This window comes from Centrocercus urophasianus, unplaced genomic scaffold, assembly GCF_019232065.1.
Source record: "Centrocercus urophasianus isolate 14NV4802_14NV808 unplaced genomic scaffold, USGS_Curo_1.0 seq_38, whole genome shotgun sequence".
Lineage (NCBI taxonomy): Eukaryota > Metazoa > Chordata > Aves > Galliformes > Phasianidae > Centrocercus > Centrocercus urophasianus.
In genome coordinates this window covers 4,872,973-4,899,169 of record NW_024884955.1, presented here as the reverse complement: position 1 = coordinate 4,899,169, position 26,197 = coordinate 4,872,973, and the positions used below count along the sequence as shown (strand labels likewise).

General features: G+C 38.9%; 1 protein-coding gene across 5 annotated transcripts in view; it reads left to right on the top strand.

Annotated features, from left to right (window-relative positions):
* EYA2 (EYA transcriptional coactivator and phosphatase 2) overlaps positions 1-26,197 on the top strand; it is a 90,091-nt gene that overhangs the window by 42,393 nt on the left and 21,501 nt on the right. For 4 of the 5 annotated variants that reach the window (XM_042832472.1, XM_042832473.1, XM_042832474.1 and 1 more), the window contains exons 5-9: positions 2,803-2,919; positions 16,663-16,730; positions 18,592-18,769; positions 20,355-20,482; positions 20,988-21,071. In XM_042832472.1, the coding sequence (XP_042688406.1) occupies positions 2,803-2,919; positions 16,663-16,730; positions 18,592-18,769; positions 20,355-20,482; positions 20,988-21,071 (575 nt within the window). The remainder of the gene's footprint in view (positions 1-2,802; positions 2,920-16,662; positions 16,731-18,591; positions 18,770-20,354; positions 20,483-20,987; positions 21,072-26,197) is intronic. The other variant, XM_042832475.1, reaches the window with a different exon arrangement.

The window sequence follows — 26,197 nt, the reverse complement described above, 5'->3', positions numbered from 1 at the left end:
GTACCCTGATGTCATGTTACCTTTGAGTGTGTCTTCTTCCTTTTGCTCCTAGAAAAACTTATTTGAAGACTTAAGGTTTAGAACGAAAAGTTATTTCTATACTGGGAGTGTTCACTTCTTAGTCTTGAAGGAGAAGCTGATTGTTAAAAATGGTAGGATTACTTTGAGCTGTCAACTCCTTATATCCTGGGATACGGTCTTACAAACTACTTAAGGTTGAAGATGGTGAGTAATTGGATAGGAAACAGTATGAAAAACTCAGGTTCAGTAGGATGTTCCACTTATGAGCAGGAACTGTGACTGTTGCCATGACTCAGTACAATGCGGTGAATATGCTACTTAGGTAAAGTTCGTTTTGCCTTCTTTGATTTCTCCTGGGGTTTCCATAATAAAAGCTACTTTAGTAAAAAAATTCTGTATGCTATTACAGAAAATCTGGGACACAAAGCAAAGTAGGGCATTGGTGAAAAGCTACAGAGTACTTTGGTTTTGGAAGACTGTTTGTGTATAAATGAATGGTTGTTAGCAATAAGTGCCATGAGAATTTCTAACCCTGGTCAACTTCTGTTCCCTACACCAGCCTCACAAGCAGCTGTGGGGAGATGGTGCTGGGCTGGGAGCAGCTGGAAGATTCAGGCAGAGAACTAAAAACCAGCACCCCTAATGGTGGAAAGCCTGGCAAACCAAGTGTTAAATGTCTTCAAGCTGTACATGGAAATAGCATGCTGTGGAGGCAATTAGGAAGTTCTTTCCACTCCTGAAGACCAAAGGGATACTGCTCTTGCTTAGAAAGTTTTGAGGCTCCTTATTCCGAGCTGATCTCATGAGTGCTGAGTATTGCAGCTTCATAGTTCTGTTTCTGCTGCTGGTTTCTCTCACACTCTTAAACACCTTCATTTGCTTGGCAAACGCAGTATCCTTTCCCAACAAGATTTTATACAGCCTTTGATAACACTTTTCCTGAAGGGAAATTCAATGCAATAGTCTGGAAGGTCAGGGAAATGGTCTTGGCAGAGATGAAGGTCTACCAGGATGATGAGAGGAATGTTTTGAGACCCTTTCCTGGAGCTACTTGTGTGTTTGCATCAGCTGGCTGATTTCCAAGACAAACTCTGAACAGTTGTCCTGTTAGAGCAGGTGAAAGTAGAGCCATTTGCTACTGCCTTGAGTCTTTAGGGCATACATGTGTCAGGCCCATATGCTGCTTATAAATCCTGTGGATGACCTCTTAGCATCCTTGAGCAGTGGTTTCCCTCCCCCATCCCATACACCCTCTCTAAGATACTCAGCACAGCCTATGAAAAACTCCACCTGGCTGACAACCAAGAACAATGAAGCAGTATTGTTTTTAGGCACAAAAATAAAACTCAGCCAGTTTCTAGACAAAACAGAACATTGTGTGGAAATTAATTTGGTGCTAAGTTATTTCACTGTCTGACAACAATTTTAGACTTCCAAAAAGGCCCATTCGCTGAAGATTAATTGTAGCTAGGGTAGATGGAGTGCTTGCATGCAGAGTGCTGCTGTAATTGAAAAACATGGGATGTTATGAAAAGAGGCTTCTCTGCACACACTCGCAAATCCCTTTACTTCCCTAGCAGTTATGGACCCGGACGCCTGCACTAACACATGTTCACTCACTGTCCAAACAAACTTCCTGCATTTCACAATACAGCATTGTCGTATTGATGCTAACTTGTACTCAGAATGTATTGCAGCTATTCTCACCTAAAGCTTAAAGAAGTAGTTTTATTAGAGAAGATATTATCTGGGGGAAACTATTCCCAACCTGAGCAAATGCAGACTTACTGCTTCTAAGAGTCATTAAGCTAGAAAACAGCATGTTTGGTGAAAGGCACATGAATTCGACTTGTCTTTTGGCAAGTTTGTTTGTAAGTGCTAACAGACAGCAACAGCCTGGCAAGTGCATAAATGCAAGCCCAGAATGTCAACAGGCTTTGTTTAGCTCTAGTGCTCTCGTACTCAGGATGTGTCCATGGCTTTTTTTTGTTTTGTGCAAATAGGTATGCAAAGAAGGAGGAGGATCACACCCAAGGGCTCATAATAAGACGCACCTTTCAGCTGTTTATATTAACAATACAGCTGTAGAATCTTGGCAGCATCTCTGAATAAAATATCAGCCCCTTTTACTGTCAGCAAGGGTTTCATCAAAGCTTGAATCAGCAAGTGCTGCTCCAGTAAATTGTCAGTTTAATTGCCTGATTTTAGTAATGAAAATATTTTGTGGCTTCAGGACTTACATTTACTGTTCCTGAACTGGAAGTTATATCTAAGTGAGTAAATGATAACCCTCCTGTATGACCTGCTAATAAATACTTAATTACCAAACCTGAAACTATAATGGAAGTAAAAAATACGTCTACTGAGAACAGAAGTCTTGAGGTTCATTTGCTGCAGGTCCTGTTGCTTTGTTAATCAGTGCTTGCACCCGATAACTGTTCAGAAAGGTCTTGAGTCAATGAGTTTGTTTAACACCAAAACAAAACTGTTTTCCATCAGTAGTTTTTGAAAACAATGTTATTTGTGTTTGCTTCTGTATCTCAAGCAAAGTTCCTTCAGGACATGAATGAATGCAGGATGCAGCTCACTCAAATACTATTTGTGGTGAATGCATTTGATTTGTATTACTTGAGAGCTCTTTGAGGATAATCTAAAAAAAAATTGTAAAGTGTAGGTTAAAATCTAGCTGAAATATTGTGAATTCCTAATCTTTCTTTTTTATAACTTTACGTGACAAAATACACATTCTACTCTTGGTTCCTGCATTGTGCTCCTCCAAAGGCATCAAAACAGAGGACAGCTTGAGCCATTCCCCAGGACAGAGTGGGTTTCTTAGTTATGGATCCAGTTTCAGTACCCCAGCTGCTGGACAAGCACCATATACCTACCAGATGCATGGTAAGTACAGCTTGCTGCTTTGTGGGCTGCATCATAAGAGGTCAGAATAACACACTCCTTGTTAGATCAGATCTTCTTTTGCAATTACGATAAAAAGATTAGTAATAGACACATAGGGTAGAGGAGAAAGTAAGATTTTAGAGGCCTGTTGTGCTTATCATGGAATTAATTTCTGGCAAAAGTACTGGATTTAGCACTGAGGCACCCTAGCAAAACTTTGCATATGGGCAGTTTAAGCTTTGCCTTTCAGCAGAAACTGTTGTGTTTAATACATTTACCTTTTTTAACTTATAAAGTACCAATACCACTGAACAACAGCTACCAGCTGAAGTAAAATTCTGAAAAGTAGAGCTGAAAGCAGCTGCTTTTTCCCTGAGGTTCCTGAGTAAAGAATTAAAAAGTTTAGAGTAACTGTTTTACTATTGTCAAAATATTATCTGATACATAATAGTGAACTGGATTTCCTTATGTCTTCAGTGACACTGCCTTCTGCTTGCAGCTTTGTAACACTTTGTTTTGTTCCACAACCAAGAAGGTCAAAATATACTTGGTTCCTAAAAGTAAAGCTTATTTTCAGTCATTCAATTTCAGAAGCTGAAATCACCAGATTCTATGACTCTCAGTGTTGATTTGCCAGAGAAGTCACGGAAGAATTTAAAGCTGAAAAAAAGAAAATTGGGAAGTAAATTAAAATATTGGAAGTTCACTTGTGATTCCTTTTAACCCATTTTTTAGCATGGAATTGCATTTCTTTGAGTATTTTAATGTGGCTTGTCAGAAAGAGAGGTTTTGTTTTCTGAAGTGTTATAACATGCTATTTTCTCCATCATGTCTTGTTCCTGATCCTTCACGAATTACGTTTATTTATTTATTTGTTTATTTATCTTTCTGGAACTTGCTGAGTCATTAAGTGTGAATTGGAGGGGCAGTGTTAAAATCTGTATATACTCTGTTAATCTCAACGTAAAAATACCTGTCCAGGAAATTCTTCAGGCAGTGATGACCAACTCTAATGCAGTGATGGCAGATGAGAGGAACCACAGGATAACCATTTCAGCTTTATCAATCGTTTCACACACAAAATGAATGAGTATCTTCAGAGGAAAGAATGTTCTAGAAAGTTAAAAATTGTCCATCTTAGGACTGTTGATTGGGAAGGGTCAATCACACAGGCTATACCGTGCCCTTTACAGCTGTGGCTAAATGTATGCAGACTCAGCAGTGTGATCTTTCTGACAGGCTGATTCACAAGAAAAAAAACCCACAGAGCTATGATTTTCTACATCTTGACTTCTACAGACTTCATCCATCCTAGCTCAAATAGGACTTTGGTTTTTGCTTTCTGTTTCACTCCTCAAACGTCTCAGTCTTCTCTTGAGATTGTGTTTCATTGTCAGCAGTGGAAGTCCTCTCTCGTTGGTGAAACTGGCTTGCATCACCAGCAATGGTAGATGCTGGAGTTTGATGGCTTGTTTGCTGCTTTGTCAGTGGGCTGAAGTGTTGTGTATGCGCCCACCTTGTGCCTCCTGACTAACCACGGTGTGATTAGGTGCTAATGATTTTTGCACCACCGTTGACTCAGCATTGGCGTTTTCTTTTCCTGCCGTGGAAGGTCAATGTATTCCATCTATGTTTCTATTGCTTTGTGTTTTCCCAGAATGCAGCTCCCACATGTGCTTTGTGTTAGCTTAGAAGAATCTGAGCTATTTGGGAAGGCAAACTCTTGACTCATTTGGGACTGAAGTTTTTAAGATGGCCCCTTTGTTCAATTAAGAGGTTTAGACAAACAAGTTTTGTTTAATCAGCACTTGAAAATGTTACACTTGTAAGGAATACTGACAATCTAGAATGTTGTACCAAAACAGGCCGGAAAAGACTTTATGCAGAAGTGTATGAGCATGAATGTGCCCAAGGTGCTTTCAGGTAATGTTTTCTAAGGTGATGCTACTGTGTTAGAATAAATTTGCTTCTTTTCATTCAGATTTTTATGCTAGACAGATCATTTCAGCCAGCTCACTAAGCTGTCAACACAAAAGGAAAACTGCTTCTGCATGTGGCAGGTGCTTACTCCAAGGCAAAAGGAGCAGAAGTAAATGTATCTTCCTGTTGTAAACAAATATTTCCACTCTTCTCCTTGCTCATGAAGGGAACAGTCTGAAGCTCCCTGACCATGCAGTTTATTTACCCTGTTGAGTGCTGGTGAAAGGTTTGAGTGAGAAGCTGGGAGCCTTCCTGTGCTGAGTGCTACTGAGGAATGTGCACTCTGTGCTTTCCCACGCTGCAGCACCTGGGGGCAGGGAGGCAGTTCTTCCATCTTAATCCAATCGAGCAACTCTCCGTGCCACCCAAGTTCCAGGACTATTGGGACTTCTGTCAGGTTCACATCAGTCTTGTTGGCCACCCCATTAGTGACCCCAGGCAGGGACTTTGGCTGATGAGATTAAACAGCTGAAGGTGCAAATTTGTATTTAAATACTTTTATGAAATCAAATTTCAGGAGGACTTTAAGAGTCGAGCTCTTAACCCTCACTTCAAGGATAGAATACTTATTACACAAAATAGAGAAGAGATCTTGAAGAGTCTGACAAGTGCAGTGGGTCAACAAGGAAGGACATCGCCATGAATTTCTGCTGCTTAGTTTTGCATTTTAGTGTGAGAGAAAAAAACGTTTTTTTCGAGCTAGCTCTGTGAGCACTGTAAGTTTGTAATACCTCAAGTACTTAACCAAAATAACTTTGGACTACTGTTGGCTTCTCTTGAACATCAGCTCCCAAAGCAGCATAGTGAAGTTGACTGCAGGCAGGCGTGGGTGGTCAGGCCATGAGTCTGGAGCAGCTTGTGCAGACTGTGCAAATCCTCACAGTCCCCTAGCTTATGAATTACATGGCCAGGAAATAGGTGTGTTATGGCAATCACCAAGGAATAATGACCTTTTGGATGACAAATATTTTGTCTCATAAGGCTCTAGGACAAATGTTCTCCTTCAGTACATGCCCAGGTAGTTGGAGCTGTTCGGTTTGCTCTCACATTTCTTTGGAACCAACACAAGCTCTGGCTGGGATATAAGTGTTAGGTTGAAGCCTCACCTCCCTGATGGCTCTTTTGGCACTTCTGAAGCCAGATTTCCTCAAGTCTGTTGATTTTCTCCAAAAACACAGATATTGCAGATGCAGTGGGGTAGTGTTCAGCTTTTCGTTTTTAACTGCAGTTACCAACTGTATTCTGGATCTTGAGCAAGAACAGAATCCACTGAAAAGCAATAAGGAGGATAAAACATTCTTTCAGTTACTAAGTGGTAAAGAAAAAAAAAGCAAAACTATTTTACAGACAGCCAGAAGGGGAAATCTATTTTCATGCTTTCCTAGCATGAAAATAAATTAAATGTGGAAGGGCTTATAAGCCAAATAGCTAATGCAGTATGTCACACACATATATAATACAAAAAATGAGGTTGGCAAGTTCTGTATCTGCCAGAAAAGACATGAAACTATAACACAAAGGTACTATAGATTGAAATAATGATTTTAATTTCCATGTAACGCAGTGGATATGATAGTATTTTGGCAAACTGAGTAACATTCAAATAGACTGAAATATAGTATTACTTATTCTGAAGGACTGACTTTATTCTCTTGTTTTTAATCAGTGCTGTATGCAGTGTTGACTCAGGTCATTACTGTATTTACAAAATTAATTTGTTGTAAGGAAGATATTTGATACATGCATGTGACCAGTTCAGGGAGGCAACTCATTTTTAGAGCTGTGAATGGAAAGAGAAGGTAACAGCTTGCATTACTTCTCTGTCTTTGGTGCAAAAAAAATGTAATACTCTGGGTTAAAAAAAAAACTGCTTCAGGTCTGTGCTGTTTCCTAACGGATCCTTATACAAGTATGCAACTGCAGTACTGACTCCCCAGAGAACACCATAGTCTACATATCAGAAATATATTTGCTTCTTAACATATATATTTTTCAACATTCACATGTTCTTGCAATTTAGCTGATTAGTGAGCTGTTCAGAGTTTTGGTAAAATTATTATTCAGTCATAAAAATAGCATATGAGACACGAAGGTTGTATTCGACCTCTGCCCCATGGAGCTTACCATTTAAACTGGCAATTGAGGAAACTGCTTCTTGTTGTGGAAAGCTCTTCAGAAGCTAATGAAACCACCCTGTTTTCTGGCTTCTCTGCAAGACTTGAGTTGCAGCAGGGCAAGCAATTACACTTGAATTCTGCCAAGCATAGTCATACCCAAATGATTCCGTTCCTCAAAGAATCGGGTCGTCTTCCAATCTGAGAGATTTCAGATTGAATCTCTGATGTGCTTCTCTTTGTCTGCAATACCACGCCTATTAGAGTTCATTAAGATCAGTAAAACCATCTACATTTCATGATAATTAGTAATTATAAAATTTTTCATCCATCCAAGTAGGCAGTCAGAGCATTAAATGAATGTTTTGATTAAAATATGTTGATTTGGGAGGGAAAGGCTTGTTTGTTTTCTTTTGGAGTGTTTTTGTTGTTTCTTTTAAACCTCAGAGATCTTGTTTATCTATTCACACTCCAGACATCAGATCGTATTTTGCTGTGCATTTTACATATTACCTAGTTTTGCAACACTCCTTCTATTTTGCTTGGTTACTGGACGTGTTTCTTGATACTGTAAACAGTTGCTTTGGATTTGTGCAGGCAGTAGATGCTACATCCATTCTTGCTGGTAATTAGCATCATCCCTCATCCCTCTCCTTGCTGCTTCTCTTCTGATGTGTTGATCTTCCTTGGATCTGTCCCTTGGATTGTGAATGAAGAGAAAACTAAAGTTATAGTCCTGCGAATGTTAGCACTGATGACCTTCTGTTCACTTGGAAAAATACTTTGGACTTCACATTAGTGTAACAGAATGGATTCTGATCCTGTGTAGGAGCAAATGCACTGTCAAATGTATAAGGAAATCTGTGGAATGTAATAAACATCATTTAATCAGCTATGTGAAATACTAAGAGAAAGCTGTGCTGGCACATTAGCTAACATAGAGAACCATAAGCTGTGTAGAGAGAGCAATGGCAGCCAGCTTATAGCGTATTTCCTGCAGTCACATGAGCTTGTGTTACCCCCTTATTGCACATCAGGCCATCTCTTCTCAGCTTGTCATTAATTCCTAGACAATGCCTTGCTCTTCAGTTATTATTGTTAAAATGACAGCTGGAATGAAACTATGAAATTGCACAACAGTTAAAACTATGCAGATACTGTTGTTGGGCAGGAAAAGATTTGACCATTTTTTTTGTAGCCAAATTCATCTACCCACAAAATACTTTTTACATTACAAAGGAAAATTCAGTTACGTAACTGGGATAACTTTCCTTTGCCAAGGAATTGCAAAGCAGTATTGAGTTCAGTGCAGATATAAATTTGGGGCCAAGGACCTACGCAGTGAAATTCCTTGCTACTGCTGAGCGTTTGTTTTCTTTGTAGAGTCCATTCTGATCAGCTGTCAAATAATGAATGAACAGAAAGTGTCATCTTGTGCAATACTGATTTGAAATGAGCTATCTATATATGTTGCTTACATCTGTGGAATGAATTGCTTATGCTTGAGACAAAGTAAAATCAGGCTATTTAATTGATTGAAATGTTCCATTATGCTGAAAACATTTTGGCTCTTGTTAGTATCTGGATAATGTTTTCAAAGGGGTGCCTGCATTTCTTGCAATTGTGTGCCAGTTTGTTACATATTTAAATATGAGCCCATAAATGTCTATTTGGCATGAATAGTTAGCTCTATGTGCATGAATTTTGCAAAGGAAGTGGCATGTTTTATTTTAAGCCTGATTCTTTTAGTATTTGGTGATGAAATGTATGAGAAAAGCAAATTTCAACTTACACTTCAGAAATATGGACTATGGTTTGTTACGCAGATAGTGAATCCATCTGAAGTCACAGAAAATAAAGGACAGGGAGAGAATGTTCTCAGCAAACTGTAACTCAAATGTCTTAGGTTCATAAAATTAAAACCTCAGTAGAAAATGAGTGGCCTCATTCAAAAGCTTCTGCTTCACAGATGGTTTGCATTAGTTGCAGTCTAAAACTGTGGCAGAAAAGCTGTCCACCACTCCATGGTGAGTTCAGCAGGGAGAGGCCTCTCTTCAAGAGAGGTCAGACCTCACTTTTTACAGTGTAAATACAAGTTTTCCCAGAATAACAGCACAGTCACCCTTTCAAAGATTTCTAAACACGAGGGGCTGACCACGCTACATTTACTTTGTTTTAAAACCAACAATCTTACAGGAGAGGGAACTCATAGGGAGAAGCAAAGGTGTTGACAGTGATGCACTACAAGCTGCAAGGATCTGTGCTACTGCTATCTAAGGAGAGAACCCTGCTTTAGCTTTTCCCATTTCCTGCTTTTTTGGTGCTTCTATTTGGAAAACTTACTGTCACTGACATTAAAATATATTCATAGGTCCTTATTAAGTAAAGAAGGACTTGGAAAGGGGATATGGGAGTTTCAGAGGAATAACAGAAAAGGAGTATTTTGAAATACCAGCTTTGAAAATATTTAGGAATAACTTTTTCCTCAATGTGAAGAGCAGTGTGGGAGGAAATCCTGAGAGTTCTGTTTGTTTTTTTAGGAGAGGACTAAATAAGGTAGGGGAGAGTAATGGTGGGACTGGATGAAGAAAAGTACAGCTTGCGATGATGAGGAACTGGGAATTAGTAGAGAATAAAGGAACAAATCATGTTTTCCTAGCCTGTTTTTTTTACTATTTTGGCAACATTTGTGGAGGTAATTTCAAATACCCAAAATGGTTGATCACAGAATCATAGAATCATAGAATCACAAAAACACTACAGCCAAACAATACACTGAAATACCTTTACATGAGACGATGCTAAGATTCCTGTTGAGACTTCATTGATAAGCCAGATGCATACCTACATTTTAAAGGAAACAATGCATCTTTGCTGTATGAGATTTTAAATCACAGTTTGACATCTCGAGTGATAGAACTATATGGATAATAGCAGATGAGAAAAGGGGAACATTTTTTCACAATGTAGAGGCATATATTTACAGTGAACATTTAAAATTTAAAATAATTCTATAATTTCAGAATTCTATTGTTCTCTTTCATATAGATGCAACATCAACATAGAAGTAGTCACATTAAAGAGATTCTTGGATGCTGTGAAGACTTCTGTTTATGGATTGTATTTTGTTCATTTTTGTAGGTTAAAAGAAAGTTTGTAGGATGGCAACAGCTTGGGAAATTACAAACTTGGCCTTGATTATTCCTTTATGGTGCAGTTGGCATAGAATATGCTACAGTGTTATAGAAGCTTCACTGAAGAATTGATTTGGTATAGCTAATAATGTTTTCTTGAAAATATGTAAAAGGCAATAGAAGAGCTAATATAAAATTACATTGAAAAATTTGCATCAAGAAAAATCATACTTGCATAGTCAAACACTTGAAAGTTGGGAAAGATGTGATTCCTGGTACTTGTGCAGCAATTGTACTGCTTTTTGGTGTATCTCATTTCCAAACAAGGTGTAAGATAATGCTGCAAGTGAAAAAATAGAATGCAGTCATAAAATCAAAGAGCATGATGATGTTTGTGGACAAATAAGTCTGAATCTGCTGCAGTTAGTACAGGCTTTGCAAATTAGGAGTTTCTTAGCTGCTGTGCTGGCATCAAATAACCCTCTTGCATGTTTTTGTGCTTTTTTTTTTTTTTGATACTCAGTTTGGATAAATTTTCTATTTACATTGGCAGGGCTCAAATACTGAAACTTCTGTTCTACAGTAGTGTGACATGTAGGACTTTCCTTTTTCATCTTGCCCAGTTATCTGTCAGTGGGTTTGAAGCAGTGTTATGCCCTGGATCAGACTGCATAAGAACGAAGCTTTAATCTTTGGTGGTCCTGGAGTCCCCGGGATAAAGTCAGTCTTCTTGGTTATTTTGGTGTGGCTTTTTTTTTTTTAAACAAGTGTTTTTTCAGAAACAATATCATTGTTTCAAGGATGTTCATTTTTTCTTAATCCCAAAATGTTTCCCTGTGATTTGCTTTTGAGGACAATCCAATGTGATTTCCTTCTGTAGCTGCATCATCATTTGATTAGAGTGATTGAAAGGAACACTTTCTTCAAAAAATAATAAAATTGAGTTGCTTTCCCAGGCCTCAAATCCTGAGAGTGAGTATAAACCATCCCAGCACTTTCAACACTGTTGTTGAGCTGGATTGATCTCAACAGGTGACCAGGCTCAAAAGTACGGTAAAAGCCATGCCTGTACAACTGGCCTGGTCTTCACTTGTTAAAGTTCTTTGAGGCTCTGGGGGTTGAACACTCCCAGAAGCAGGGAGCAGGGAAAGAGCTTTGACTCGGAAAACCTGTACTGTGCAGTATGTTTTGTATCACCACTGAAAGTGCCCATGAACACCTGGTCAGACTAGCAGGAGTGAATGGGATTGTAGTGGGAGACAAATGGACGTATTTTAAATGGGTTGCATGTCAGGGGTAATATCTGCAGAAGGTGTCTGTATGCTTCTGGGAGCAATATCCTTTAATAGACACTGCTGATGTCAAGTGCTATAATGTGGTAGAACCATGCCTTCATCTAGGTTAATACAGTGTGCTCTTCCCTATACTGTCTGAGCCCTTTCAGACAGAAATACAAGACCGTTTTTGGTTCCTTATGCCTAATGGCAAACAGTTGAGCAGTATGCTGCAAAGTACATGTGGGTTGAGTTTTTATTCTCCTTTAACAGGTCAGATAGTCTTGAAATACCTCCACAGCTGACAGCCGTGCAACATTTTATGAGCTTTCTTGCCCAATAAATGCAGGCAGATGTTGTTGGATTTGGAACATTACAAGGCACTTGAGTATAGCTGGTGGGAGGTAATTTTGAGGAGTGCTTAACCTCTGGCTAAAAAAGTAGCAGCTTGGAGAATGCAGTATTTACTGCAGGAAACATTAGCTTGTCAATAGAGGTAAAGTACTGCAAAGAACCTTTTTGAATGACCATGCAAATCTTCATCCAGATGTGTTTTGTAGCATAGAGTAATGCATGCTCCTCTGGGAGTTAGACTAAGGCCTTTCCTTGTATCATTTGTAGTCAACACTGTTTCCTGTAGGAAAACAGCTTGCTAACCTAAGAATATACAAGCAATTATAGGCAGGCTTGTGAAATATCATGCAAATCAACTGAACCCCGTAAGCATTCATATTATTAGTTATCAATAATCAAATAATCCTTTGAGAGCTACCTAAAACCACTGTGTCTGCAAATCTTTGAGTTAGAGGAAGCACTTCAATCTAAATGTTGTTGTTCTATTTCACCCTTCCGATGACAGGGCCTTCTGACCTGTGTAATGCAAGAACACAAACCTAATTTTCAAAGTTGGCCATGGTATTGATCTGAACTATACCACAGATCCACTCTATCTCTGTAATCACAACTTCCTAAGACACAGATATTCTTGTGTTGTACTGTGTATTCATAAGCTGAAATAAAACATTTTTTAGCAATGCAAGAGCTATAGTTCTGAAAATACTAAAAATAACTGAATATCCCCTTGTTTTCTTTACATATCCTTGCGTGAAAGAAAGAGAAAAAAGAAATGCATCTTGTAACTGCAGTGGTGGAAAGAGCAAAGGGGAGAGACTGAGCAGAGAAGCTGGTGTGAATATTGTTGCAGGAGCAATGCACACATCATTGAATTACTCTTGACCATGTTATGGACTTTAAAATACTTGAATTAAAATAGGAAGGAGGGAGACATAGCAAATGAAATCCATGTGTATGAATATATAACATCAATCAGCTCACAAAGAGTTTCTCTATAAATATTGCCCTTGGACACTGATATAGAGAAAGGCCACATCTACTTATCAAGGAGAAGCCATGGCACTGAATATGTACAGCATATGCATGGCTTTTATGTGGTGTTTTTTCATGCGAGTGTGTTTGTGATACCCATACTTTAAAGGGAACGTTTTCAGTACCATACATCTGAAGAGCTATTCTCCAGAATCCAGATTGTTTTATTACCAGCTAACTGTTCTTTAAGCTACCTGTGAATGAGGGCATTGTGACATTTAGCAACTGGTGTGATTGAACGCAGATGTGAACCATATTCCATATGGAGAAGATCCAAAAGGAGAGATTGCAGGCTTGCTTCCGATTTGCAAGCAGGAATTTAAATGTAATTACTCAATATTGAACTACCAAGATAGATAAAAACAAGTGGCTTGCTTGCACATCTACAGTATTGCAAGTGTAAAATCAGCTGCAGTTTGAAACAGTGTGCCTTATTCAGAAGTCAGGAAAATATATACCATATATATATGTATATAATGCCAATATATTTGGAAGTGAAAGTCCTGTGATAATGGAAAGTAAGCATTCAGAAATGGGAAGGGGCAAGGCATTTATTACATTGCTTACTCAGTGGCTTCCTAGAAGTGCTCCACTGCAAATAACCACACTTTTCTGATGCTATTCCTGCACATCTCTGAACATTACATGTGCTATTATCATAGAATCATTTGAATTGGAAGGGACCCTTAAAGATCATCTAGTCCAACCCCTCTGCAGGGAACAGTGGGACTTCTACAGCTAGATCAGTTGCTCGAAGCCTGGTCCAGCCTGACTTTGGATGCCTCCAGATCATTCACCAGATCTCTGGGCAACTTGTGCGAGTGCCTCATACCCCTAATTTTAAAAAACCTCTTCCTTATGTTCAATCTCAATCTCCCCTCTTTTATTTTGAAAGCATTTCCCCTTGTCCAATCACAACACACCCTGCTAAAGATTCTGTCTTTAGCACTTTATAAAAATGGCTAAATGGGGAATAGGGATAATAGCTAACATCAGGATGCAAGGTTTGTTGATAATTTTCCAGTGCTACTTTACGGATGCAAAACTGAAATTGCATGCAGCAGGCTCATTTTATTACTGGAATTTTTATTTCTTATCAACGATTTAGGGAGGAAAAAGCAAAAGCTTGGAGCCAGTTTTGATGTATGTATGTTATGTATGGCTCAAATTTGGAAGGCTTTTCACAGTAACTAAATGGTGAGTCTCATTCTCTGCCTTTTGTTAGATGATAAAGGAGGTTTTATCCTTATCTTCATTGCCTGTTGTTTGTTTTCTTTCCATCTGAATGGATTTTTCATCATTGAAAATCTCGTCTCTCCAGAATGTCTAGCCTGTAAAGTCAAGCAGAGACTTAGCTAGCATTCCTATCGGATGATTCTAGTCCTCATAAGCATTGGTGTTGAGTGCAGTTAAAATGAAATATTTTTGAACCTGAATTTTCAAGAACAGTTTTTTCCATGCTGATAATTGATTTTTCCCATTAAATTTTCATCCTTATTCAGCTAAGAAGAACTTCTGAATTTTTACCAGCTTTGTTTTCCTGGTTGCCCAAGGTTATTTATCTGTACCTATTCTGCTATAACAGGGCTGAGCTGCAAAGAAATACTGAGCTTAGCCTCTCTCAGAGTATTCCTGGGGTATTAGAGGGGGACATTGCCTTCTCCTAATGCAGTGGAGGAGGAGAAAATAAAACAGTTCTCAGTTCAGACAAGTGATAGTGAATGAATACTCCTGATTGGTGAGGATATGTCAGGGGACAGAAGTGAAAAACCTGATTTGCTAAAACCTGTTCCCAGGCCAGCTGAACTTAAGGTTTTGGGAAAATGTCAGGCTTAAACACTTTCAAAAGTATTCCACAAAACCAGAGTGCAAAATCCGCTATGTAGGATCTAGTCACTGTGCACTGTGAGAAGCTGTGGAGCATGAGTCAATCTCCATCCTCTCACCTCTGTGTTTTTTACTCTTTTCTTTCTGCTCACACAACTGTGTGTGTGGAGACACACTTGGGTTGCATTGCTGGAAGCTCAGAGCAAGTTCATTCCTACAGTGCAGGTCTCTCCTTCTTTTCATAATTCCCTCTAATCATTTGGAATCCAGGAAGCTGTGGTATCATGTGCAGGTAGCACAGCAATAAACATGTTCTCATCACAATTTACACATAAAGCGTGAGTCCCTTGAGGTAACTCTTTCCTCTCTTGACAGCTTTAATAAAGCATGATGGATTGTTATTAAATGACAGTTTAGGAAGATCAAAAATCCCCCCCTGCTTTGTTTTAAATGCTGGTGTACAAGAGCTGTCTGTGTTCTGTGAAAGTTGTTTCTGCCTGTAAGCACTGGGGCTCTATTACTCCCCTTCACAGTGGTGAGAAATGCATAGCTACCACAGGAATATATTCCTCCTGCTGTGTGCTCGTTGCTTTTTACAAAATACAGAAAAGCAAAGCCTAGCATGGGTGGAGGTGGGGAAATGCCAGTAGCTGGATGTGATCCCGTTGTCAGGATGCCGCTCTGGGTGTTCTCAGCATATGGGCTGTGCGGAGGAGGAGGATTGGGCACTGTGTTGGCTTTCCTCCCAGAGCTGCCTCTGAGGGTTGAATGCCACGGAATGGTATGCCCCAAACCCACCTGCACTGGCTCAGCTCTCCCCAGCCAGTATGCAAAGGAGGCCTTAGGGACCCAGCAGTCACCTGCACCCTCTTTCTCCTTCTCGGTTACATGTGGCAGCAAATTAGTTTTGGAAGGCAGGCTTCTTCCCTCCTGTTTCTTTTTGGTGTGAGATTTATTTATTACTGCATGTGCTTTGTAGTTGCACTTGGCAGAGTAGAGTTTGTTCAGCTGTCCATTCCCTAGCTAATCTGGTGTCTTAAAATAAAAACAAGCAAGTGGATCTCTAGAGAAAGGATGCCACATGAAGGCATGGAGGGATACGTGGCTAACACAGCGCTGCTCAAAATCATTTTTAGGGTAAGAAGAAAAAAAGGCTCAGTACCTGACTGTGACAAAATGAAGCCTAGATAAGACTTCATTGTGACCATACAGCAACAAAATCATACATCTTTCACCAAATTTAGGTAACTGTGGAAGCAGGAAGATGTGAAAACCCTTTGGTATCCAGGACCTTGCATTAGGATGGAGTACAGCGTTGTCCAGCTTTCTCCTCTTGTACATGAATAGCTTGTCTTCTGGAGCAAACAGCACTGTAGACACCAGAAGAAGACTTCTGGTATAGATTGTTATCGCCTCACTTGATCTCAAAAGGAAGTTTTCCACCCATGAGAAGAGAGAAGTTTTAAAATAGAAAATAGCCTAGACTGGAGTTAAAACAGGGCTAGGACTTGCTGGAGGAATGAGATCCAGCAGATAAGAAGATCTCAGTAATCTGGCAAAGCAGGACTGTCCGTACAGAACCTTTCTGAACCTTTACTTCTCCACCCATAAAATTCTTGTAGTAATGCTTCACCCAGCTAAGTAATCTTGGCTGGACATTAGATATTTCATTGGGAAGTAACTATGTAAAAAAAAAATTGCCTGTCCATCCTTTCTCTTCCTAGTATCCAAGGATGAAGCAATGTTTTTGCTCTCTGCGGTGGCATAGAAACCTGTCTGAATTTTAAACTTGAGTTGAATCCTTGTTTTCCAGCTTTGTTTCCCAGCTCCTTAAATGTTTGTTTCAGTGTATTTAATTGTTGTCTTTGAATGTCTTTCAGTAAGCAGACCCCAGTCTTAACACTTATGTCAGCCATAGTTTGTGATATGCTTTTTTTTCTAGGTACTTTATTAGAAAATCTTCATTTAACAATATTCTATTGTTTTGATTACTACTGTGTGTTATGAGTGTGATATTCTTTCCCTTAGGCACAACAGGGATTTACCAGGGAGCCAATGGCCTGACAAATTCTGCTGGATTCAGTGCTGTGCATCAGGTATATCTCAGCATTTATTATTGGCAACCTTGTCAACCAATTTAAACACCTAGAATACTGGCAGATCAGAGAGATTATCCTGGTGTTTACATATAATTAAGAAAAGTTCTACTGTGTGTTTTACCTAGCACCATTTTGGTGTACGTGAGTGGTATGGCCATTTGTTGAACTGTTGTATCTTCATTAGCTTTAAAACGTGTGTCAAAATACAAAGAGAGAATGCAGTCCTTGAAGGACTCTTGGCAGTCTCTGTGCATCCGCACAGCGATGCTGAGAGTTTCATCACTCCTCTGCCATCTTGCAACTTTCAGATATGTTTTCCAGAGCAGAACACTTCCCTTTTAGGATCTTATCCTCTGCTATCTTGGCACTGTGTAATAAATAGGAACATATTGAAAGAGGTGTTGGCAGGCACCGAATACTGAGCCATCTGAGCTGTCTCTGTGCTTCCTTCTTTGAGAGTACACCTGTCTGTGGGCTTCATGCTTCAGATACCTTGAGAAATGTGTGTGTATAAATAAACAGCATGCATATATGCACAAGACAGATGTTTTTGCAGTAATAGATGACTTTTCTTGATTGGACCGAACAAATGAGTACGCTATCCCCAAAAATGTTTTCAGTTAGCCATGGAGTAATAATTTCAATTACTTGTCAACAAGATGGTTGTTATGTCTCATATTTCAAATGACAACAGTGGGCAATTTCATTATTACTTCAGTTTTGGCTAAAAAAGTGGTCAATAAATGCTGAAATAAGCGCACTTGATTCAAGTATAGAGCTTACCTGCAAAAAGGAGAAATAAGTGTGTTGTTTTCATCATTTTGTGATATTCTTAAAGAGAAAACAATGGAATTTCTCACTTCTTTTTCAGCTTAATATTTATTTTAATCACTTGAGTCATTTCTATTCTTGAGAGCTCCCTGGTGACTGAGAGCTAATGAAATAGCTGTGCCACAGACAAAAATGTAAGCAGTTAAAAAGGAAAGGGCTTTTAGTGTTTCTAAATACTATTTATTATTTAATTTTATTTAAGACCAGATACTAATTACCATTTCTGGGGAAACAAAAACCTTTTGTTGAAGGACAATCCCCAGAGCACGAATACAGTTCTATGCCTGAAAAAGCGAATAAGTGAACAAGACCAGGAGTTCTGATGATGAACAGAAGAAACAAATGAAATTTTTTATATTTTAATTACCCAGATATAAGTTTCCTAATCTGTTTCCACATCTTATTTCCCACAAAGAAGAACACATGGACAGGGTGTTACAAATTTGTTTGGGATCCTTAACATCAAGACAAAGAGTATCATCATATCCCAGCTTTCCAAGTTCACTTGCACCTTGTGATTTCAGTACAGTTTTCTACAGACAGAGAATATCATTCTGGCATTTAGATCTTGCAGAGGCAGTAGGACAATCTCATGTGTGAGCATTTCTGCAAAGCAATTGTTAGATTCATTTCTTTTTTCATATCCCATTCTAAAAGCTGATCAGAAAATGCTGCTGATCACAGCAAAATGCAACCTACTTTATTTCTGTATAGAATTGTTGAGCCCTGCAATGCAAGATGTGTCAGCACTGATAAATCAAATCCTACAGAAAAAGCAGAAATTGCCTGATATCTGACCTCATGTTGAGGTCAGCCAATCTTAATAAAGTAGGAATATATCTGGGACAAGGATAAATGTAATTTCTGAAGTGAACAAAACATAGTTCTTTAGCAAAAATATTCCTGAGCCAGGGCTTGCTGCCTGTGTAGCTAACATTGACTTGCTGTGTGTGTGATGCCTTACTCATTTATTTATAAGATAAAACTGGTGATACACAGAAATTACATGTTTCTTTTTTCCTCAAAGGAATATTCATCATACCCGAGCTTTCCTCAAAGCCAGTATTCACAGTATTACAGCTCCTCCTACAACTCTCCCTACATGTCCACAAACAGCATCAGCCCTTCAGCCATCCCAACCTCCACTTATTCTCTGCAGGAGTCTTCTCACAACATCACCAGTCAGAGCACAGAATCGCTGTCTGGTGAGTGCTTTTCTTTTGTTTTCAGTTTGCAGTGCCTGCCCTCCATAGACATAAGTACTGTAACCTTACTGTTGGATGTTTTGAATGTTTTTTTAGTACCTATATTTACACTGAGAAATCAGATTTCCTAGCATGTGACAGTTCTGCTCATGACAGTTTTGGGAAGAGATCAGAAAACACAGCCTCTGTAAGACTATCCTGTGTCATTTTCATGAGGACGCACAGTTTGATCCTTCTAAAGGTAGTACAGAAAGATAAAATAATTACACGCAAAAGCCAGATCAATCCTTAGTGTTAATATGTGTAGAAGTAAGTTCAAAACAAGTGGCCATGCTCTGAAAAAGCCCCAGTTTCCTCAGTAGCCCACATCTCTGTCAAAGTTTCTGTTCACTTCTAACAATCTATAATATATGCATTCATAAATAAGTACATAAAGTTTCTCTTAAAAAAAATCAACACAAACTGTTTGTCTAAGTTAAAAGTTCAAGACAAAGTCTGTGTAGAAAGACTTAAGAATTGGTGGCCTCTCTTTGAGCACTTAATTCTTAAAGTCTCATGGCTTAAATGGTTTGTGGAATTATTGACCGATTATGATCCTTCAATGCACTGTTCAAGAAAAATCTTCAAATATCACTTCCCTACTCAAGTTTTCATTGGCATGCAATAACAGTTATATAGAACGCCACATAATTTGAGGATGATCACAGTATACGCCCACTGTAGGTCTGCTGACTTATGGAACAAATCTGAACATCTGTGGTTGCTCTGAAAGAAAAATAAACTAATACTGGTTGTTAAAAAGAAGCAGTCACAGATTGCTCTAAAAGCAGTTGGAGGATTTTCTGTTCCTTAGATCTTATCTCAGCTTTTTTGAGAAAGTGATTTCATAAAAGGCTTGTTAGGCACAATCCAAGCTTCTCTGAAGAAGAATATGGTTATTCAAGGAAGCTGGAGAGGCCACAGCTTAGCAAGGTGAAAAGAAAAATATGTTTGAAAAGGATTTGTAATGTAAGGTAAGTGAAATCTGGGCAGGTTTATGAAACTCAAGCCATGCAAAACAAAAACATCATACAGGGAAGTTCACCTTTGTCTGCCTCTGCTCAGTTATTTCTAAGCTGGTGAAATGGAATATAGCTAAACAGACTATACATATATTTTATAAATATAAGGTGATATTGAAAGTATCTTTTCAATCCTGAGCATTTATCAAATTTAAAAAAAAAGACATTTTTGCATATGTTTAATTTACTTTTCTCCTGCATTTCTAATTTTTCTCAAGCAAAGGGCGGAGAGGGGAATAAATTTTAAAAAGTTTTGTTTTTTTAATGAAAAATGGGCTTATGTTTTTGAACTGTCACATCTATTTTTTTCCTATATACGCTCGGTGTTTTTTGAAATTGTTGCAAACTCTTAGAAGTTTTAAATTATTTTTCTAACTTTGTCAGCTTTTGACATGAAAAAATTAAGATCTTCTAAAATTGTTTTCATAGCAATCTTGCTGCTCTCCACTAAGCGGCTTCCTGCTTTAGTTATAATGAGACAGTGCAAAATTTAATTTTAAATTTGTATTTAATTCTCCCAATAGGAGAATATGGAACAACCCCAGCAAAAGATATAGAAACAGACAGACATCACAGAGGGTCGGATGGCAAGGTACGAGCCCGATCAAAAAGAAGCAACGATCCTTCCCCCACTGCTGACAGTGAGATTGAGGTAATAAAATTAACTTGCATTCCCTTAGTAAATCCTGCAAGAGAAACAGTTGCATCTATCAGCAAACCCCGTCAGCAAACTAGTGAATTGTAAGAGCCAGAATAGTATTAGCAATATAATTGGAGCCTTTTATTGTGGGTAGTCAAAATAATTGCTCAGTTTCTGTATTATTAGCATCTCCGATTCTTCTTTGTATGTGTATATGCAAAAAACTTGTTTTTTGTAAGCCTGCTTACAAAATGCATCATCCGTCTTAACATGCAACGAGGAATTTCTGTAGTTGTTAGGAAAGCAAACTCTCTGGGTGATCAGCAGAAACATAGTTTCAAATTTCTTGATCTGTTTTTTTGCCTGCTTTCACAAAGCATCTGCAATCAATGTGCCACATGGGCGTGAGATCTTAAAAAGTTGTAGTCCACTTGGACGTATTTCCTGACTGAACAAATTCTTGCAATTGCATAATGTGTAACTGTATTTCTCTTTTCCACCCTGTCTGTCATCACAGCGTGTATTTGTGTGGGATCTGGATGAGACGATAATTATTTTTCACTCCTTACTCACGGGAACCTTTGCATCCAGATATGGGAAGGTAAAACCTAATTTTTTTAACAAATGCTGCTGATTTTATTCAGATACATTTGTATAAATATGTCCTGTGGTATTTTCTTCTTACAGGAATATTTAATTTACCTTCCTTTTATGTTGCAAGTAGCTCCTTGTTTTTAAAGGCTTGTATTGTTTGGCTACGGCTAAATAGGACATCAGGATGTGCTTTGACTCTTTCTTCTGCAAGGAAGAGCCTATCTAGCTGGTACAGGGCAGTAACTGGCCTGAATGAGTAATGTTTTCTGTCAAACTGGTGTTTTCTTTTGAATCTCAGGTAACTGTTTTTAAGAAAGATCTTGTGTTAGTCAGTTTAGGTTGCTATGGAGAACATTGACTCCTCTTCCTGCACGGCTGCTGAAGCACATATTTTTAAGAGGCTTTAGGAACAATATCTTTAACTATCCTAACTTCAGATACCCTCTTTGAAATACTGGCAATTACATTTTTTGAGGCAACATTCTGTGTATGAACAGACTGAATTTGGCTGCTCAGAAGAAAATGCTTGGTGTTTAATTTAGTACCATGTGCTTCAATTTCTTCCTAAGGCAGCTTTTTATGATAAACACTTAAGTCACTTGGAATTACAGAATGTCAAACACTTTTAAATGGGCAGGAAAAAAGACAATATCATTACCTAATTAAAGGTGGATGACCTAGTTGGCAGCTGTTTCCACACATGGCTTTGAACAGTCAACTTCGTCAGGAGACTGGAAAATAACCCAGCTTCTCTCTAGAAAGCAGAAATATGATTTGACATCATTTCATAGCTTTACCAGCTGTACTTGTTTTACGACAGTTATAACAAGCTGAATGTGTAATTAGCAAGATAGATTTATTGTTTGCTGTTAGATGTGCACAGTTGTAAAGGATATAAAATGGTGTTTGTGGTGTGGAAGTCTACTGCAGCACTTGGAATGCTGCTAACACTTCTAGCAGCACCCTCTGAAAACCAAGTACGTGTTTCCAAGCAGGGATTTATTCAGACCCATGTTGTACAAGGTAATTGAAGCGGTTACTTTTCCCAGGGAACGTAATGAATGAGGCTGTCTGAGGTATACATGTGCAAGCTCAAACCTACTGCCTGCAAAAAATAGAAAGAATTAGGCAGGATCAGGAAATATAAACTTACGTGGTGTAGACCTGCTATGTGGTCATACTTAGGATTGAGTAAGGGCTGCAAATAGCATACGGAGAATTCCTTAACTATAGGAGTATGTTCAGTCCTAGTATAAAACCTCTGAAGCAGTTCTCTTCATCAGCTGCTCCTGCTCTAGCTTAGGGAATGTGGGGTTGGTTTCTTCTGCATGGGGGTAGACGATGGACCAAGGGATGTGGCAGACTTGCAGAGGTGAGAAGCCACCACCACAGTGCCTGTGAGTGCTTGCTCATTTCTGTAGCAAACAATTTGGAGATGAAGTGGGGTCAGGGAGTGGAGCCAGAGAAGATTTATCAAAAGCACTTAGCAGTGTGTGAGATGTTCCCACCGGCCATGAGAGTACATTAGGCAAAGTCAGGGCACTTGTGGGCAGCAGCCTACAACACAGAATTGGGAGAGAAAAGCACAAGAAATGGAAAATTGCGATCTTCTGTTCAGAAAGGCCTCTATGGCCACAAAACAACAAACCTGTGTTGGCTGTTGCCTTTATACAAATGTAAAGAAAGGTACAAACAGATTTTTCTTTTTTTCTTCTCTTTTTTTCTTTTTTTTAAGGAGTGAATCACCTCTTCTATTAAGCTACAACAAGCTCTTTGAGAGCCTACAGTAGGATTTTTTCATAGTTCTTCATTTGTTTCATCAATATTAGATTCCACAGAGCTTTTCTATAAGATAATGGTTCTGTTATAAAAGTATTGTGGGCTAATGGTTTTGATCCAGAGACAAATAGAGACTTCAGTGGGCTTTGGAACAGACCTTAAACCAGGTGGGAAATAGAGCATGCTCAGACAGGCTCATTATCATTAAATAGCATCACAATTCAGAAATGTTAGTGAGGTGAACTGTGAACTAGAAGTGAAGCTCTGAGCCAGGAGTTACTTGTGTTTCAGTAGCTTGTGCATGAATAGTGTAGGAAATGTTAATCTCAAAATAAATTATCAGTGCCTAAAATTGCCATGTTTACCTATAATTGACCATCAAAGATTCACATGCCTGTGGTTAGACATGCACATGCTTTGAATTTAATCTCACACCTGATGGCCTTCCTCAAGAAAATGTGCTGGCTTCTATGATATTCGCCATTCCCGGACCAACACTGTCTTAGTATGATCCTGTTGGTTGTGTGGTGTAACTGCTGTGCAGCCATTCCAAAAACTGGAGTACAGTGTTTTAAAGTTGAAAAATAACGCCTCACTCCGGGGTGATTTTTCCAGGGAGAGGACAGAAATGGAAGGAAGAATATCAACCTAGATGCAGAGATCTGGGACTAAATTCCTGTGTTGTTTAGCTACAAAATCAGGATGCTTCTGCATGTTTTTCCTTCCTTGGTGGCGACAGTAGGGAGCTGTCAAAAAAAAAAAAAAAAAGATTCTGAGAAAAAAGAAAGAATAAAAAGGAAGTGAGGGGAAGATTTCATAAAAGAATTATTCATGCTCCACTGCAAGTTTTCTGACTTGATTTCATGTGAAAATTCTCTTAATGTCTGGTATAAAACTCAGCTAGTGAAATCTCTGTGGTCCATGCCATAGATAAAGGCCCTTCAGAGCATGAACAGTTGGTCTCGGGTGTTTAGAAAATACTTTGCAAACTGCATAAACAGAGGTTAAGGCACAAAAAAAATTTCTCAAGGTTGAAGCATGAATGAATGGCCCAGCCTGTTTTGCTCCTCTTAGTGCCCTCTGTCAAAACCTTTTGCTCCATCCTATGGATAAGTCATCAGACGTTTGGTCTCAATGTCTTTCCCATATGGGCACTGCACTGTAGCCTTTATTGTGGTAGTCAGAGTGGCCTACAAATTCACATCTCCCTTTGCCTTCTTGCCCACGGTGCATACCTGCACAAACACATGGAGTCACTGTCTAATTGGTTGGGGCAGCCAGGCTGTCAGACCTGAGGAAATCTCTCCACCCCTTTCTTAGCAGGAGGCCATCTGAGAAAGAAAAGGGGCAAAAAAACTTCCATAGCCAATTAACCCTGGATATTATGTTCAGGAAGGTTTAGAAACCTGTTCTGCCGGCTTCTGATCATTGTATGGGTGCTGAATATTTACCAAGTGCCTGGAGACCACAACAGACATAAACCATCATTATGCCTTAATGTGCCATCTACCCAGCCCTTTCAGTCCCCAGACATGTATAGAGTTCCCACTCAGCAGGAAGGTGGCTGCAGTCTTTAATGTGTCTGCAAAGATCTGCCTGACATATCACTAATGAAATACAGTGGGAAAAAATGGATCACATGAGTTGGGTAAATGTCAAAGGGCTTTGATCTCTTGTTTGGGGCAGCTAGACACAGTACAGAAGGACTCTTCTGGTACAATTAATTCAGACACAATAGAAAGATACTGCAAGCACACCTGTGCCAAGTAAGTGAGTCTATTCCCTTCTCCTTAATTAAGATCTTTACAAGGTAGTTCTATAATCAGTGTTGACAAAGCATTAAAAAATGTTTGCATCACTTTCAAAGAAATCTAAATAGGATATTGCAGATTAATTCTCTTGCTTTTCACAGGACTTGTATGAAGAAGAAAAGAGGCACGAGGTGCTTCATGTTTCCTAGCTGAGGGGTATGTGTGAGGCTAGTAGTTTCAGTATTTTGTACTGATCCCAGGATGCGCCTTTTTTGTTCTGAGCTGGCACACTCCTTGATAAATTACGACACCAGGATTTTAGTATCAAAATGCAGTTGAAGTCAAGTCTACAGTTAAAATTCATCCTTTCATGCAATAGTTACCCTGAAATCCTGGAATTAAATGGAACAAATATGAAGGACTAAATAGCTGAATTGCTGGATCTTTACCAGGATTTTGACTATGTCTGCTAGCACTCGGGAGTTAAGATTTATAAAATTCCCTGTAAGATGCATAACAGTTTTTGAGATTATTCATTATTGAATTGGCTCATATTAAGAAAAACATGCTACAAAAAATAATAGAGCACGTTATGTCCCAATTTTAGCTTAGAATAATGCAAAGTCATGTTCAAGATTTTAGTTAAGCGAAGGTGTTTGGACTGGCTGTAATATACCGTTTCCCTGTGAGACTAGCTGTGTGGTTGCTTTGCCTAGAGTAGCTGCTGTTTGCCTTGGAGTTGCTGTACACTTGATTGATGTAAAGGCCATTTGTCTAAGCATTAATTTGCACTGCAGAAGTGGCAACCATAGATTTTTCCAAGTTCTAAGCAGCCAGGTGGAAAAGTGTGGTAGAGGTGTTTCAGTGTGGTAGAGACAGGGCACACGTAGATGTTTCCAGCCATACAAACACAGGCTCTGCCTGTCTGACGAGGGATTTGCAGTGGCACGAGTATGCTAAGGACTGAGAAGGAGTCCTCCAGCAGCAGTTGGGCCTCAAGACCTGGATAGAGTAACAAAAGTTGCTGCTTGGCCCAGTTGAGCACAGGACCTAAGAACAGTGCTCTTCCATTTCAAATGAACATCGTATCTGCAGTGCTCTGAACTGGACTGCCTCATTCTCAACATGAGATAATGTAGATTTAAGAAAGCTTAGGAACAGATGTGATGTAGATCTAAGAAACCTTAACCTTCAAAAGTTTCATAGGCAGTTACTTGTTCTTACAAAAAGTTTTCGTTTAAGAGAATTATCATTACCAATGTAAAGAAAAAAATAATATCATTGAGAAGTTATTGCTTGGCTCTTGTTGAGGCGCTTTAAAAAACAGAGTTGATTTATTTATTTGTTCCTTTTTCACCCACTTTCACTGATTGCTTCAAGTAGCTTGTACTTTTCCCTGCATTGTTCTCTCACAGGACCATAAAGGCAGAACCTGATTGAAATACCATAGGGATTTAATCAAATCTGATGGTGATTCATGCTTCTAATGGCCAAATCTGTCCTTTACTACTTTACAAACTGAGAAGGAATAAAACTACATTTTATTGCTCGGCCGTTAAAAACTATTTGTAGAAGTTGCTAAGGTTCAAATCAAAAGCACCCT